This window comes from Myotis davidii, unplaced genomic scaffold (assembly GCF_000327345.1).
Source record: "Myotis davidii unplaced genomic scaffold, ASM32734v1 scaffold946, whole genome shotgun sequence".
In the NCBI taxonomy this organism is placed as follows: Eukaryota; Metazoa; Chordata; class Mammalia; order Chiroptera; family Vespertilionidae; genus Myotis; species Myotis davidii.
Window position 1 is genome coordinate 1,547,928 of NW_006297395.1, and position 18,366 is coordinate 1,566,293.

General features: G+C 39.9%; 2 protein-coding genes across 3 annotated transcripts in view; both read right to left on the reverse strand.

Annotated features, from left to right (window-relative positions):
* The window catches only part of COPB1 (coatomer protein complex subunit beta 1), a 36,983-nt gene extending 36,683 nt beyond the window's left edge, over positions 1–300 (reverse strand). Inside the window, exon 1 of the mRNA XM_006773191.2 lies at positions 151–300. The gene's annotated coding sequence lies outside the window, so the exon portion shown is untranslated. The remainder of the gene's footprint in view (positions 1–150) is intronic.
* Positions 301–5,854: 5,554 nt separating this feature from the next.
* Positions 5,855–18,366, reverse strand: part of PSMA1 (proteasome subunit alpha 1) — a 12,782-nt gene continuing 270 nt past the window's right edge. Inside the window, exons 1-10 of one of the 2 annotated variants that reach the window (XM_015570118.1) lie at positions 18,167–18,229; positions 16,878–16,922; positions 16,511–16,612; positions 16,285–16,388; positions 14,343–14,431; positions 13,680–13,750; positions 13,429–13,558; positions 12,141–12,220; positions 7,326–7,436; positions 5,855–6,237 (exon numbers count right to left, since the gene is read on the reverse strand). In XM_015570118.1, coding sequence (XP_015425604.1) covers positions 6,181–6,237; positions 7,326–7,436; positions 12,141–12,220; positions 13,429–13,558; positions 13,680–13,750; positions 14,343–14,431; positions 16,285–16,388; positions 16,511–16,585 — 717 coding nt within the window. In that variant the 5' untranslated portion in view covers positions 16,586–16,612; positions 16,878–16,922; positions 18,167–18,229 and the 3' untranslated portion in view covers positions 5,855–6,180. Of the gene's footprint in view, positions 6,238–7,325; positions 7,437–12,140; positions 12,221–13,428; positions 13,559–13,679; positions 13,751–14,342; positions 14,432–16,284; positions 16,389–16,510; positions 16,613–16,877; positions 16,923–18,166; positions 18,230–18,366 lie in introns of those variants that run through there. The other variant, XM_006773192.1, reaches the window with a different exon arrangement.

Below are 18,366 nucleotides of genomic sequence, written 5' to 3' on the forward strand. Positions count from 1 at the left end.
GCGTCCGGCCCAGAGCAGCCCAGACCCCTCGGCAGGCCTGGACACGAGCGGCCTAGTCTCTCCCCTTCCGCCACTCCCCAGAGAGAGCCCGTTCCTCCGCGTCTCCCCAGCCCGCCTCGCCTCTGGGATGGGGGGCTCGTGGCCCGCTACCTGGCTCCGGGGGGCAGCAGCGGGGACGACCACGGGACCGTCTGCTAAGGCTCCGACCCCCAGCAGTAGCGGCGGCTCCGCAGAGTCCTTGGCTGACGTGGAAGGGGGTGGGAAGACAACCCAGGCTCCGGCCACCTCGCACCTACGGCGGCTCAGAGAGGACACGCCGCCTCCGTCCTGCGGCTGCGCGCTGCCGGCAGTCCCAACTTTCTCTTCTCTCGTCCGTGGATGGTTTAGGCCGCAAAAGGACTCGAAACACGTATTCATGGTTTTCCTTACATGCCTGAATTAAGCGCTGTGGTCATTCAAACGCTATTTAGAAATTGTTTCTTACTCCAGGAATTTAAACAGCCAAGGGGAGGTCGTTTGGAAAGCGGGGACACACATTTTACACAAGGCTGGATGGTTCAGTGGGAAAGAGCGCAAGATTGGGAGCTGGAAACCCTTTTCTAGTTCACCTACTAATAAACTGGGAAAATAACGAAATATTACTCGGGTCAGTAACTTGAGTTCTTCTAATAAGGAACACTGTATTATGTGAAGATCCATTTCAGTTCTTAACATCTGCAGTCATCCGAATCTTTGTCTCTGCATTTAGGCTGGACATCAGAGTCGCGCTCGTGATTTCTGGTTGTTTTTTTGTTTTTTTTTTCGGTTACTGTCCCTTTCATGATCTTTTCTGAACACCCAGTAAATTATAAATTTTTTTATGCATAAAGGGATTGACAGTCACTGTTTTAAAGGCTTTTACCTATCTCCGAAGACCTAATTTATGCAGCTATAGCAAGCCATCGCACCTTCGGTTTTGCGCATTTGAGGTTCCATACCCCAGCCCCGCTCAAAAAGGGCTTTCTGGCCAATTATTAAGTTTAAAAAAATGAAGCCTTAAGCAATAGATTGTGAATACAAAGAGGTCTGACAGAACCTGCCCTTATTGACGGGTAACCTCAGTTTGGGAGTTAGAACACAAAGAGTGCTTCATCCATCCAGAACGCAGCTATTTTGAGATTTCCTCTTTTTGGAGCCATCAAGCAAAAAATATTATTGAGCACCCAAAATATATCACAAAAACCTCATTTAAGGTCTGCACTTAAAATTGTCATAACACTTTCTTTTTTTCAAAAAATATTTTATTGATTTTTTACAGGGAGGAAGAGAGAGAGGGATAGAGAGTTAGAAACATCGATGAGAGAGACACATCGATCAGCTGCTTCCTGCACACCTCCCACTGGTGATGTGCCCGCAACCAAGGTACATGCCCTTGCCCGGAATTGAACCTGGGACCTTTCAGTCTGCAGGCTGGCGCTCTATTCATTGAGCCAAACCGGTTAGGGCGTCATAGCACTTTCTGAGTGCTCCTCAAACCCCGTGCATTAAGTTTTAAAAAACTGTTTTGAGATCACTGTGGAGTGACATACAGAAATCCCATGTACTTTCCACCTAGTTTCTTCCAGTGTTATAACACCTTGTCTAATAATAGTAAAAGAGCAAATCCTGGAAATTGACATCCATACATTTCACTAGTTCTTTTGTTGTTGTTAATCCTCACCTGAGGGTATTTTTTTTCCATTGATTTTTAGAGAGTGGAAGGCAGGGAAGGGGAGAAAAACACATTGCCTCCAGCACACGGTCCTGGTCTAACCCTTCCGTAGCATAAGCCCACGCTTCAACCACTGAGACACACGGGCTAGGGCACGTTTCACCAGTTCTATATGCACTCATTTGTGTATTTAGTTACCATGTTTAGATTCATGGATCACATCAAGATAAGGTACAATTCCATTTCAAGGATCATTCCTATCCTTTAATAATCACAGCCACTTCCCTGCATAACTCCTGGCAACTACTAACCTGTTCTCCATTCTATAATTTTGTCATATCAAGGATGTAATATTAACCATACCTACTTCAGTTGCCCTGGAGATTCCATTGTATTACAGAATAAAATTTGAGGCGTACCATGACCAAGTTAAGTAAACTATTAAATATGAAAAAAGGCCCAAAAATGTGATGTTCTAGAAAACCTCATTTAAGGCCTGCACATAAAATTGTCATAGGCAGTGTTTATATTGTATATTCGTAACTATAGGTTGTTGAGCAGAACTTTAACACCCTAATTCTTCCTGACTTACTTATTTTTTAAAAATATGTTTGTATTGAATTTTAGAGAAAGAGGGAGATAGAGATAGGACAGATTTTGTTCTTTACCTTTCTAGTTATAACCTTAAGTATTTTGGGGGTCTAAAAATAACTAAAGTTTATTCATTAATTTTCATTCCATTCTACTATGTATGAACACACACACACACACACACACACACACACACACACACAGCTTTTGTATGTTAGGGTATCAGTTTAAATGCCATAAAACAGGGTTTCTTTTTCCTTCTCTAAAAATAGACCTCAATAGAAACGTAGTAAGTGAACAAAAATCAGGAAGTATTCCATTACTACTTAAGAGTGGAAATGCACAAGTAAAATATTATCTCCTTTCAAACTGTAAACTATTGATGAGAGAGGAACATCATTGATCAGAATCAAGCTAAAAACTCCAGCACGTGCCCTCTGTATTGACCAATGACCTCTTGGTTTCTGGGTCAACGCTCAACCCCTGAGCCACACCAGCCAGGCTCTTCCTGACTTGTTGTAACATGCACTTTTGTTTTGGGACTTACTTTTACTCTGGCATGTAATTATATCATTTTGAATGCTTTTTATATTATAAATTATTTGAGCAAGGATCTTGTCATATATCAAGAATCATAAACATTTACATGTCTAGGAAATTAAGGCCTAGAAAAAAGGGAATTATCCCAAAATGCAAAATGGCCAAACACTGAAAAAAGCTGGGACTAGAACCTGAATCCTGCCACCAATTTTATTGACTCTTATTTTTAACCATACCAGTTCTTCAAAGATGCACATATAGATGCTTAATAAATTCCATGTGAACTGAATATTATCTGTATATCAAAGTGAGTTTCTATGTAAAGACATTAGGAAGTGTTTATAATTAACACAGAGCAAATGGAATAACTGAGCATAACAATTAGACAAAACATGAAAAAGCATCACAATGAACTCTGTACAGTGGGGTTGAATCTTATTGGAATGAGGAAAATTTCAAGTTTTAAAGTCAGTGCATAAGACTAAAAATTACATATTGAAAAAAGTTACTAAAATTGACCCTAAAGCACAATACAGATCAGGTTTTTTTTCCAACTGAATGCCAACCAAGTAATTCGTTTACATTTAGAGAACAGTGTACAAAAATGATGCACACACACATAAGCTTTAAACAATATAATCACTTACCAAAGGCTCATGCCAGGAAAGGCACAGGTGAAAGACAGCTGAGGAAAGAGCAAATTATGAGATTTCCCACTTACTATCTCTCCACCAGATTATACACCCATTGAATCTGAAGGCATGTGGGAGGACTCCTTCTCATTCAGTATTATTTTGTGTTTGTGGGAGTCACATGTGCTTGATACAATTTCATTGTTGTTTAAATGGCCACTGCATTGTACTTATGGCCTTGTCCCAAGTTCAAATGATAGACTCCTGAGGCTACTCCAGAATGAACACCAACATCTCATACATCCCGATATTTAGTTAGAGGTCTTTCTCTCAACAAGGTTGCCAGTTTATCTTAATCATTCTGCCCTCAAGAATTCAGAGAGATTTAAAACTATTACACTTTTAAGTTCTGGGCAGCCCTGGCCAGTTTTGCTTAGTGGATAGTGCTTCAGGCCTGCAGACTGAAGGGTCCCAGGTTTGATTTCAATCAAGAGCACATGCCTGGGTTGCAGGCTAGATCCCCAATAGGGGGTGGGCAGGAGGCAACCTGTCAATGATTCTTTCTCATCCTATATAACTTATATAATAAAAGCCTACTATGCAAATTGTTTGACTGGGAGTTCGGCTGCTCGCTATGATATGCGCTGACCACCAGGGAGCAGTGCGGAACATGGCGGGCATCGGTGATGTGGCATTGGCAGCAGGCGGCAGTGGAGGTGCTGCTGGTCCCGATGAGCCCTGACAAGAGCAGGACCACAGTAGGATGGAGGAGCAGGTGAGCAGGCGGCACCAGGCCAAGGTGGTGCGAGAGGGGGACCAATTGCCTCACAGATGGCAACCAGCAGCAGCAGCAGGGTATGTGATCTTTCACCGGCTACCTGGGGGCAGGGGCGATGGGGACGGAGGTGTGGTGAGAATGTGGGTTATCCGCCGAGCTCGCTCACTCCCCGTTACCCTCCCCTGGGACGCCAGGGAAGCTCCTGCGCTCAGGTGCTGGGTGCCCACGAGGAGCCTGCCCTACACCCATGTGGCCTCTTCCAGGTGAGCCGGGCCGCAGCCGCTGGGACTGCAGAGGCCGGTTGGGCTCCCCGTGGGTTCGCGCAAGGGCTGGTCTGCAAGGCCGGCCGGGACAGAGCACGCTGCCCACCCGGGTTCCGTGCAGCACCACTGGGCAGAGGCCCACATTGCGCCCTAGCCTGTGGCGTCCAGCCGCGCTCACCACATCTCTGTGTGGGGATTCGGGCACCATGAAGGGGAGGCGTGGGAACCTGGGGGCTCAGATGCTGCTCAGGGCCCAGAGGTTAACTGGGACCTGCTCTTCCACGCCAGACATTTGTGCTTCGATCGCTCACCAGGCCTAGGGACTGCACTTGTGTACCAATTTCATGCACCGGGCCTGTAGTCATTGATGTTTCTCCCTCTCCCTCTCCCTCCCTCTCTGAAATCAATAAAAATATAAAAAACAAAAAAAGTTTTGGGCAACCTAGAACAAAATTAAACTAACATTTTATAAATTTTTTAATATACAAGGTGTTTTAACATAAAATCTGATTTAACCTTCAAAATAATTCTCCAAAGTATTTTCTTTCTTTTTTTTTTTTTTTCAATCCTCATCTGAGGATAATTTTTCCATTGACTTTTACAGAGAGCAGAAGGGAGGGCAGAGGGGGAGGAGAAAGAAAGACAGAGAGAGAAACATCGATGTGAGAGAGATACATCAATTGGTTGCTTCTCGACTGGGAATCGAACTGCAACCGAGGTATGCATCCTAGACCAGGAATGGAACCTGTGACCCTTTGGTCTGTGGGCCAACACTCTAACCACTGAGAAAAACTGCTCAGGGCCAAAGTATTTTCTTAATTAGGGCTAAATAACTTGTCCAAAGCCAATAGCAGCTAACTAGTAAAATTAGGTCTAAAGTCCAAGTTCCCTCCAGAAAGATATGAATCTTAAAAGATAAAAATTGTTCTGCAGTACTGTATCTTGCTACATAGCTCAAAGGATAATGGAAGGCAGATTAAAGATTATGCCAGAATGTGGCTGGGGAGGAATAAGCAGAAATGAAGGTTTCAGATTAAAATTTCCCTTTTGCTATTTTTGCAAAAAATTCCCTACATAAGACTAGAGCTATCACTACTGCCATCTGCTGGTTGGAAAAAACACCACACCACTTACCTGTGAATATTCTAAATCAAATCTCCATGAATTCTCATGCAGCCAGTCCATACACTGGGAAATTTGTTTAAAGCTGTGATAGATAATAGGTATTATTCCACCCCCACCCCCCACCCCCACTAAAAATAAGGCAATTTATTTTACAAACATGGCAAATGACTAGATGTTATCTCAGACTACTATTTATATAGTTGAAACTATTTAAAAAACAAACAAAACACCAGTATACCAGCCGATGAAACAATTTTATTTCACAGTTGTATTTAAAACCAGAAAGACACTGAGTTCTTCATATAAAAACATTAGTAAAGGCAACTATACTTTCTAGAAAATGATTATATAGACCTTCTCCAAAAAAAAAAAAAAAAATGCATCCCATTATATGGTTCAGTGAAGCTGCTTGCAATTTGAAACCTCACATCTGGACTGATTCCTAAAACATACCATTCCACCACTGCACCATTTGGTTCAAAGTATAGAATATTGTCATCAGTACATGTTCCTGCATTCTTACGCATTTGCTAATACACATATGGACTGGGGGATTATCACTTAATGCTCCATTGGTTCATCAGCCTTTTCTGCAGGTTCATCAGCAGGTTGAGCAGGCTTAAGAGAGGAAGAAAAAAGAAAATACGCAATATTACATTATAAAGAAATCTATGAGAAAAAGGAGTTAGGTATATTTTCAATACTCAAGTTTTAGTTCATTGTCCTGTTAAAATTTCTAAACAAAGGTTGTTGTTTTTTAAATAGATATAGTGTTACAGTTCTGAAAACTTGAGCATCATTGAACAGTTCTAGCATTTTATCATACTTTATATCTTGCTCAAGAATGAAAAGCTTTCCAACAGCAGTTTCAATAATGCAAATCTTGCTTCTCCAAATACCAACAATACCCTTTTCAAATTGAAAAGAAACTAATGCTGTAGAAGAAATTTCTGAACAGGACACTTTATTTTCAATAGCAAATAAGCATATATAAATAGCAAATGGGCATTCTAAATATCCAATATAAAAGACCAACATTTAATGAGATTCACCAACACGTCTTGATCCTCTCTCAGTATTTGTGAAGAGCTAACTTTGCTTCCAAAGCTGGTCCCCAGTTAATTTTCTATGTTCCCACTACTATAGACTCCTGGCTGGCCCTATGACTTGCTTTAGTCAACAAGATGTGCTGAAGTGATGCTGTGCCAGTCCTGGGCCTCAGCCTTAAGAATGTTTTGAACTTTTGTAAACTCGGAGCTGCCACCCTGCTGAAGAGACCCTTGAGAAAGAAAGACCCCCAAGACTACATGGACAGAGGCCCAGCCATTCCAACAGAGGGCCCAGCCTTCTAATTGTCTCTGTAAGACACCTAGAAAGTGTGAGTAAAGACATGTGAGTAAAACCATCTTGGACTGACTGCAATGTTTTAGAGACCCAAGTAAGACCAGCGAAAGAACCATCTGGCTGAGTCCTAATCAACCCACATAATTGTGAGAAATATAAAATATATAACTAATCAACCCTTTTTGCGTTTATGGAGACCACTCCCCCCTCAGTATTTTACTTTACTCAGCTTAGTTTTGCTATTGCCATTTGAATTATGAGCTTATCTCAATAATTAAAGACAAAAATGGTAGATTTTCACAGTTGTAAAAGGAACAGTTTACTACAGAACAAAGCCTCTTGTGTTATGATTAGTTATATACCTGTGCCTTTCTCTGTGGCCTTTCTTCAAGGCCTTCCAGGAATGGAGACACATCATCATCATCATAAATCGTAAACTCCAAGTCTTTACCAACAATTCCAATGGAAACATTCTGAGAAGGGGAAAGGGTAAAAATTTAAAAATCAAGAAAATTTAGGTTGAAAAATGCTTATGTTAAATGTGTGTGTGGGGGGGAACAGAATGAAAATTTATATAGCACTTGAATAACACTTAACTAGTAAACTCTTGTAATTTGCAATTTAAATACTCACTTTTGATAATCATGAATAACCCCAAAGGTCTATGTCATCTAGAAAATTTGCATATTGGCTCATAATGGAAATGTGCTGTAGACAAGTGTGAGGGAGCAAACCGCTTAACTAGGAAGTAAGCCTAACTCCTAAGAAATAATCAAATTTATCACTCATATAAGTTAAGAGATGATGGTTCTTACCAAGGAAACAGTAAGTTTTGGGATCTAAAGAGCTGAATATAGTGGGGGATTGCAACTATTTTTTACATGGAAAAATTACAGAGCAATGCTTAAAATGTTCAGTGAATGCCAACCACTGCAAAATAGCTCCTGTAAATTAAAATTTTAATGAAAATTGCAGGCATACAGCTATAAAGGCCAATTTCTATGATTCAGTAAAACTATGAAATCAGAAAGCCAGATACCTGAGCTAACATTTCCAAACTGTACATGTCCACAGTCCATACCCAACTTTTGAAAGATAGTTACCTTGGAATGATGGCATTATAGACATTTTAAACACATTTTTAAAATTTAATGTATGTTCCTAATTTTTTTTTTTTATTTTTAGAAGGAGGAAGGGGGAGGAGAGGAAGAGAGAGAAAAAGAGAGAGAGAGAAAAGAGGGAGAAAAACATCCATGTGAGAGAGATACATTGATTGGTCCGCCTCTCACACTCATGCACGCTGACCAAGATTGAACCTGCAACCTAGGTATGTGCCCTGAACAGGAATCAAACCCGGGACCTTCCAGGGCATGGGATGATGCTCCAACCAAACCACACTGGCCAGGGATCCTAATTTTTTTTTTAAAAGAATATTATTTTTATAACAGGAAAATTTATTTTAGAAAAGATTATGCAGGCTATAAAGTTTTTACATACATACTAAATAATTATCTAACCACTATAACAAAATGGATTTATAATATTCTGACTGATCTCACTTTAATAAATAATCATTAACTTCAAGGAGGCCTTTAATGGTTCCTGCATTGTGCTGTACAGGTCCCTAGATCATCCAATCTCCCATTCTCTTGGATAACTCTACCATTCCCCATTCTCCTTACAGATGAAAACCTTGCTATTTCACTGAGAAATAAAAGCAAATCAACAAGAGAACATTTACAAGCTCCCACAGAATCCTCTCTTTCCTGTATCTGTGTCCCTACATTCTCTCCCTTTCTGTTACTGAATCATCCAATTTCTTCTCTAAGACCTAACCTTCCACCTGTGTACTGTTCACAAAGAAATTGGTCTAGCAGTTTTCTCATTTCTCATACATATATGGTTCCCTTTATACTGAATTATTCTCATGCAGGAGACATGCTATAATTTCTCCCATCTAAAAAACCAAAATAGCCTGGCAAGTATGGCTCATTTGGTTGAGCATCATCCCATGTACCAAGAGGTCGCTGGTTCGATTCCAGGTCAGGGCACATGCCTGGGGTTGTGGGCTTGATCCCCAGTAGGGGGCGTGCAAGAGGTAACCGATCAATGATTTCTCTTTCTATCTCTGTTTCTATCTCTCCTCTCTTAAAAAAAAATCAATAAAAACATGTTCAAAAAATTACAAAATAACCAAGTTCCTTTTTTTCTCTTTTAGCCACCACCCCATTTCTCATATCCTTCAAAGAGCTGTCCATCAATTCCTCTTCTCCCATTCTCTCCTGATTCCATTCCTGTCAGGATTTTGCCCCACCATTCCATTAAGATTGTCTACTCAAGTGCCCAGAGACATAACTGCTAATCTAATGATTAATTCTGAATCCACATCTTCCTTGATTAGCAATTTTTCATTTCCTCCTCCTTAAAATAGTTTCTTCATTTGCTTTTAAGGATGCCTCTTTTTCCAAGTTTCCCTCCTACCTCCCTGGCCATCTTTTTCAGACCTTTTTGTTAATACCTATTCACTTCTCAATCTCTAAAGGTTAGAGTGCCCTTGGCCCAGTCTTCAAACCTCTTGTCTAACTATTCAATTCCTTTAGCAATCACATCCAGTCCAGTTTCTATAAGCCATCTATAATAATCTATAATAATAAAAGCATAATATGCTAATTAGACCGGGTGTCCTTCCAGACCACCTTCTGGACGAAGCCGGGGCTAGGAGGAGTCAGGGTCCTGGATGCCTGCTTGTGGCCGGAGGGAAGCCCAGATCCCGGGTGCTAGAGGGAAGCCGGTACAGGCCAGGGAAGGAAGGCCTACTCTTGCATTGGGCATCTAGTTTCTACATAAAGACTCTTAAGATTTGTAACTCCAGGCTAAACGTTCTCCACCAAAATCCAGGGGGTGCTCATTTGATAACTGCTTACTCTGTATAGCCAAATGGGCAAACAATTTTATATGTCCTAAATTAACTTCCTGATTTTCCTCCACAACCTCTAGCCCAAAACCTATTTCTTCCCCTTTTTTATGCATATCAGTAAATCATAAATACCTTTCTTTTACTGGGCCCCAAACTTTTAAGACATCTCTCTCCTCCCCAGCCCCATCTCACCCTCACAACCAAACTGTTAGCAAACTTTTTAGCTCTAATTTCAAAACATACCCAAAATGAACCCCTTCTTGTCATCTCAAACTCTATGACTCTGCCTAATCTGCAACAATCTCTCACCTGAATTACTGTAAATCTTAAAACTATTCCCACCCATGCTCCCGCTAGAACCTGTTCTCAAAATAGCAGCCAGAGTCTTTTAAAACCTAAATCGAATCATGGCATTCCTCTGTTCAAACTCTAACAGCCCACTCATAGTAAAATCCAAAGTACTTATCATAGGCCATACTCAATCCATTACCTCTCTGACTTCCTTTCTTCACTTCTTCTTGATCACTAACTCCAACACTACCAGCCTTCTTGTCTTGAATACTAGAAACATTCTGGACCCAAAGCCCTTCCTTGCACTTGCATTCCCTGGAATAATCTTGCTTTAGTCATCTGTACGGCTCACTTACTCACTTCCTTTAGATCTTTTCCTTAAGTTCCATTTTCTTTTTTGTTTTTTAAATTTATTTTTATTGATTTCAGAGAGGAAGGAGAAGGAGAGGAACATCGATGAGAGAGAATCATTGATCGGCTGCCTTCTGCAAATCCCACCCTAGGGATTGAGCCCACAACCCGGGCATGTGCCCTGACCAGAAATTGAAGCGTGACCTCCTGGTTCATAGGTTGACATTCAACTACTGAGCCAGACCAGCTGGGCTATTTCTTTCTTTTTAAATTGATTTTTAGAGATAGAGATTCATTGTTCCACTTATTTATTCATTCACTGGTTGATTCGTATATGTGCCCTGAGCAGGGCACATTCCACTTTCTAAGTGAGGCCATTATACCGACCATACCTCCTTCCTACATCCAGTTGGTTATTTTTTCTCCCCTTACCCTGTTTCATTATTTCTACAGTGTTTATTACCATCTATATACTATATAACTTACTTATGGGTACATTGTCTATCTCCCGCCACTTGGATATAGATATCATAAAAGCCAAGGTATTTATTATCCTATACTAGAGGCCTGTTGCAGGAAGATTCCTGCAAGAATAGGGCTTCCTGCGGATGGAGCGAAGCAGAGAAGGGAGTGAAGCCCGCCTCAGCTTGCTTCCTTCCCGTCTCTGCCGCCCCGCTTGCTTCTCCCCAGCTTCACTCCCTTCTGCAGTGCTTGGCTTCCTTCTGTGCTATCTTCAGTCTTTGCTCCACGCCTGCGTATGCAAATTAACCGCCATCTTTGTTGTGTTAATTTGCATATTCGCTGATTGGTTGATGGGCGTAGCAGAGGGATGGTCAATTTGCATGTTTCTTTTATTAGTGTAGATAATAAAGGGTAATATGCAAATTTACCCTAATGGTGGAATGACCAGAACGACCACTCGACCAGTCACTATGAGGCGCACTGACCATATCTTGGTCCATTTCCTCGGCCGGCAGGCAGGCTCCCCTCGCCCAATGGCAAATAGGGAACCAGGGGTGGGTGGTGGGGGACACGGGCAGCGCCAGGCCAAGGCCCCCGCCCTGTTCGCCCCACACACAGAGGGCGACCCATGGCTGGGGCGGGAACGGCCAACTTCTCGGTCCTTCCCCCCACGGCCTGCAGGCTCCGATCGCCCAATGGTGAATGGGGAACTGGGGGTGGGTGGCGGAGGGGCTGGCTGCTGGCAGCCAGAGAAGATGGACCTGATCGCAGGCCAGGCCTAGGGACCGTATCCGCGCCCAAATTTCGTGTGCCAGGCCTCTAGTGTTTACTATATTTTCAATGTTTAGTGCCTGCATGCGGGATGTGCTTAATACATATATTTGTCAACTAAATTAATAATATAAAGATACTCCTATCTGCTGAAGGAATAAAGAGCATTCTACATCAGACCTATTGGCTTTATACAAAAACAAAAAAGTTCAAAAAGAATTTCAAAATCAGATCACTAAATGAACAGCTTAAAAAAAGAATGAGCCAAGGCAACCATCTCCCAAATTAAAGATCTGTAAGCATACACTCCTCTATTACTTAAATTTATGCCATTAGTGATTAAACTGTAATGTTAATATCTACAATTGGAAAACATGGTATTTACCTTTGTAGTTAGATCTTGTTCTGCAGGAAGTGTCTCTCTTAAAGCACGCAGACCATGCTTAACCAGTTCATTCAAATTGCCTATATATAATAAATTAACAATTATTTCTTAATTCCACCTTCATGCTAGCCTTCTTTTATTAGTTATATCTATACATTGAAATCATGGTTTTAGTCACATTATAAAAACAGCCAAAAGTTTAATGTTTAGACCTATAATCTGCTAGTAATGATAACATTGCTGATTATTGTTTTATTTAATGAGGACACATCGTTTGTTACTGAATTTGACTTTTCCTTATGCTGAGTTAAATCAAAATCCTGATTCACAAATGATAAAGCTCAAAGGCTTGTAGCAAAACTAGATAGAGACATCACAAGAGAATAAAACTATAGGTCGATCTGACTTATGAATATAGACACAAAAACTCAACAAAACACAGTAAACTGAATCTAGCAATATTTATATGTTTATGTAAGCACTTATACATATAGTTTATATCATACACTATGACCAAGAGGGATTTCTCCCAGAAATGCAAAGATGGTTGAACATTCAGTCATTAATGCATTATACCACAATAGAAAGGGGAACAACCCACATGATCACCTCAATAAATGATTTAAAAAGCTTGTGTTAAAATTTAAGACCTTTGCATAAGCAAAGCACTTGGAAACCTGCCCTATCATCTCACATTTCTTAAAAATATTTTTTTATTGATTCAGAGAGGAAGGGTGAGGGAGAGAAACATCAATGACGAGAAAGAATCATTGACCATCTGTCTCCTGCATGGGGATCAAGGCTGCAATCCGGGCATGTGCGCTTGAGTGGAATTGAACCCAGAACCCTTCAGTGGCAGTCGACACTCTATCCACTGAGCCAAACCAGCTAGGGCCATCTCACATCTTTTACCTTTTTTTCCTACAGCTACACTGAGTGTTTACGTGTTTATGCAGAAATGTCAGTGTGGCTAAAAGTAAGAACAGAGCCATAGAAAAGTAACAGTTGCAAACAGTGTTTCTCAACTGTTTGGGGCACACTGAACAACTGAATCAAGATTCTTCAAGGTTGGGGACACATATTTGTATTTGAAAAAGTCCTATTAGTGAATGTAACTACTGCGATAGTTAGAAGGGATAACAACTAGCATGTATAACAGAAATAATAAACACTTCACAGGCTTAAGTTTTAAAAAAATTCTTACTGTAAGACTGGTAGTTTTCTTCATTTAGGATGCTGTGTTAATTCATTATATAAAGACTGGAGGGGGCAAATAAAAATCACTTACACTCCATAAACTCAGACATATGTCTCTCCAAATAAGTACGAGCTGACTGAGAACGGGCTCCAATGGACATAGCTCTGCAGTCAAAATAGTTAGCTGACGGACAGGTTTGGAAAATATGAGGGCCCATATCCTACAAATAGGAGGGGAAAAAACACCACATAATTCTTGATTTTGATTGAGCTAAAAATTAGAAAATTTCTAGTCAGTTCTTATAAAATCATTAAAATGTAAAAAATATTCTGTGAACTTACATCATAACCAGCAATAAGCAGTCCAACACCATATGGTCTTCGGCCATATCTTTGTGTTGGTATCTGGGTCTCTTAAACTAGTTAAGGAGCCTGTTCTAACAAGAAATAAAATACTATCTTTCTTTTCAAATTAAAATTAACAAAGAACTTTGACTGTCTTAAATTTCTGCATAATCTACCATAGGAAGAAGTAAATAAAACAGAGCAATATTTCTTTGGCCTATTATTAAAAAAATGTTCAACTATCCACCAAAAAATGTTCAACTATTCACGAAATGTTTTCTTCTCATAAAGAGAATTTCCATTTGTTTTGGATATAAGAGTCAAGAATATTTTTAGGACATCTAGAACAAAAACAAAAGTTTAAATCTCCTCTTGGTTAGTTTTACTGAAATTGAACTTATCTATGTCTGCAAAATATCAATTACTTATAAGGGCTAATGATAGAGCAAACCAATTCCATATTTTAGAACCCATTCTTCCATAGTAAAAGTTCCCATAATTCTTTCTAAATTTTAAACATTCCGTTATTGAAAAGTAACTAACTTTTGCCCGCAATCTTACCTATGTTATATATTACAATATTTCTAATAACTAACATAAAGGATTAAGTATCAAAATTCTTTAAAGTTCATGTCCAAAATGCTAACATAAAAAGGATACTGCTTCCAATTAGAGATACAAGACGAGACACAGGAAGAGGTCTGTCAAATACAAATCTGGAATCCAAACACTCCTGGCGCATAAAATTGCTAAAAAAGAAACAAGAAAAATTAGTAATTTCAAATCACAGAGTTATTCAAATCTAAATTAAGTAGTTTGATTTCATTTTGCTCTCTTCCAGACACTTACATGGATTATATTCATATAAGGGAACCAGAAAGACATGGAAGGATGTGTTTTTATGCCAAACTCTGGGGGTAGGGGAGTACATGAAGTTTCAATAAAAACAAAAAACCCCTCAGAACTAAAATATTCCTTTAGAAAACCTTTGCTTCAGGGCACTTTATAGAACAGCAAGAAGGCTGAGAGAAAAAGAACATTCTCTCTTCTCTTATCCTTCCCACTGTCAAAAAGATTATCTTGAATTCTGTCTTTAGCCAGGAACAAGTTTACTCTGTTTTTTCCTTGAAAACTATAATTTCCGCAAGACAGCAATTGCAAGAAATAGAATCCATACTAAGACATTGTTACTTGTTCCTGACTATTGAATCTCACTGCTAAACCTGGCAAGATTCAAGCAAGTCTGACATTGGGGAAAAGGGAATTCATGCCTAACTATTAAAGGCAAGAGGATAAACAACAGATATCCGCCTTTCTTTCTGTGTTGCTCTGTCCAATTTGTGTGCATGTCACATCTGATGATTAAATGCTGACTGTAGGAACCGAGCTCTTTGCTCAGTACATTATTTAAGTCCACTTCCCAAGGCTATCTCAGACTGCACTGCCCCAATATTGCATGTACTAATCACATGTGACTACTGAGCACTTAAGAAGTGGGTGGTCTAAATTAAAATGTATCATAAATACCAAATACACATGAAATGTCAAAGAAATTTAGTATAAAAAAACTATGTAAAATATCTCAGTAGTTTTTGTATTGACTACATGTTGACAAGGCATTTTAGATAGATTGGGTTAAATAAAATGTTTGACAGTGCAATATATTTTACATTTTCAAGAACTGCCAGAAATCAATAATGTTGTCACTATACTACTGATTTAAGAGAACAGGAGTTCGCTGGATAACTTACAAATCTTAAACATTAGCATTAATTTCCCCTTAGTGGTTATATTCTTTCTTCCCTATTTAAGTCACAGACTTAAACATATTAGTTTTGGCTTATTAACCTTCCATATCCCAATACACACACTCACATATTACCTGAAGGTATTGTTAAGTGCTCTACATATTAGGCTACTTAACAATAACCTTGAAAAAAATAATACTAAAACAATTGAGAGTTTAAGCAACTAACCCAATCTCAGATACTAAGTGTAGAGGCAGGAAGTAAACTCATTCTATGTGATTTCAAAGCCTTAGCTCTTCATTTACAAAATGCCTTTCAACTAGAAATAATCTTTATTTCCTTTGGACTCGCACAAACATCTGTGTATTACTCTCCACTTTCTACCTTTTATTATAGATATATTATTAGATTTACATTTCCTACTTACAAGATCTCTATCTGAATCACCTGTGTATACTATGAAGTATCCAGAATTAAGTTTTTCAAAAAATAAATTCTGGTGTATTAAAGAAAGCAAGGGTACTTCAGCTGTTTCTCAGAAATCAGAAAAAAGTTGCCAAGCTCTTCTTAGACAAAACATCATCTCAAACAATATACACTGAGTTACTAATTTCACATTATTCAGGGATTTCTCAAATGTGCTAATAGTATGCTTAATTCTATTTGTTATTATTATAGGAATCAAGAAATGGAATACTTAATAACTGAGCCCAAATCCACTAAAGTGTTCACAATTTTAACTTATAAATACTCTGGTAGAGAACTCTCTAACACATCTTAACTGGTTCTTCTCTGGAAATGAAATCAATGATAAGTCAAAAGGGATGTTGCTTGTTTTTCATGATCATACTCACCATAGCAGTCTAGCATCAGCAGTAAGTCCCGCAATTGAAATACCAATATGGTTGTCGACATGGAGAATTTTTTTCTGATGAGCTGCAAGCTCTGACTGTGCTCTCTAAAAACAGACATTATAAGACATACAAACAAGTTTAAAATTTTATTATCTATAGAGTGAAACTTATGCTTGATAGTTGTTTTCTAAACGAGGAACATACACTTATTGCTTTACTTACTTACCTTCAATGCAACCAGTACTGCATGGGTTTTTGATTTCAGACCAACTGTGGCTGAACCTTGTTTGACAGCTTCCATGGCATATTCAATTTGATGAATCCTGCCCTAAAAAAAACAAAATAACAAGGTATCTTAGAGTCATCTTACAAGACCCTCTTATAAATTTAAAGAGTTCCCAAATCTCAGGTAAGCATAGCTAAATCTCAAATGATTATTTTTAAACCAGAAAACTTACTTTAATGATAAATTTAGGGCCCAGGAATGTCCAAAGTGATTCTATCCCATTTTCTCACAGCCTACAATCTCATGAGTTTCTAAACATACTGCAGCCACCAAAAGCCACTTCACAGAAATTGTATGAAACATTTACCTGAGGGCTCCAAACAGTGACATCATTGTCATACTGGTTGCGAAACTGAAAGTAAAAGAAAATAGACCTATTAATATAAGAACGTTACAAATCCCAACTCTTAACTAGCTCTTATTATTAAAAAAAAAAAAAAATGTTTTCCTGCCCAGCTGGTGTGGCTCAGTGGTTGAGCATTGACCTATGAACCAGTCAGGCACATGTCCAGATTGCAAGCTCAATCCCCAGTGTGGGGCATGCAGGAGGCAGCTGATCAATGATTCTCTCTCAACATCGATGTCTCTCTCTCTCTCTCTCTCTCTCACTCTCTCCTTTTCTCTCTCTTAATCTCTGAAATCAATAAAAACAATTTTTTAAAAAGCTTTCCCATCTGTTCCCATTCAACATTAATACAATGCTGTTAATACAATCTTACTGTAAGGTTACTACTGTATGTACTTAGTTGCAAGCCAGTTCTACATACACCATGAGCTAGTGGGCGAGGGCGGAAGCAGACCTAGGTGGGACCTTTCTTCCCAACTTCCAATCCTACCAAAGACCATACACAGGACTCCTTCTGGGTTCCGTCAATTCCGTAAGTTCATGTGTGTCAACTCTCCTTCATATCTTTGCTTATGTTCTTCCCTTATACCAGCCTTTAATAAATAGTCAAAAGCATCCCTTTTTGAAAATCGAGCTCAAATGTCTCTCTCTTGAAGTTTCTCCACCTTTTCTTCCAACTGTCCCCCAGCACATACTCCCACCAGTTCTTTACCTCGCGTCCTTTCTTCCTTATAGTATTATGATTTAGGGACATGTCTATTTTATCTTGGAATGCTCACCATACTTAAAATAGTGCCTTGTAGGTACAGACCTTCATATTGAAGGAATAAACACAAAAATGTCCTCAGGAAGGCAGAAGTGGACGCAAATAGCGACAGCGACAGAACCATTACCGCTTTAATGACTTCTTTTTTAAAAAAAAAACAAGTCTACCAGAGCAGTCGTGGGGAGAATCACGGGGTGGAAGCCCTGAGACCTGTGCTGTAATCCTGATAACATCACACCTCCTCTCAGCCTCGGTTTACTCATCCGTAAAACGAGGTGACTGGACAATGTGGCTGAGAATGGCCTACTCTCACGGAGTTCTAGGGGAGACGGCAATTAGATGGGCACAGCAGGAAAATGCACGCGGTACCGGAACCCAAACCCTGGGGTGAAGTCCGCAATGGCAGTACCGGGAGGCCTCCAACTCAAGTCCCTATTTCCCGCTCCCTTTCCCCCCGGGCAGAGCACGAGAGGCCATTCAGTACCGCTCAGCATCTGCTCCACTGAAAGAACTTGAAGGGCGAACGAGGCTAGTTCACGGAGGAAGTAGTGTCTGAGGCCCAGCAGAAAGTGAAACAAACCCCGGATAAAGGCCGCACCGACTCCCGACCGCCCCTCTCCCTCCCGGCCGGGCCGGAGATGCTGAATCACTGCCCGAACCCTCACGCCGGCTCTGGCTTCCGTG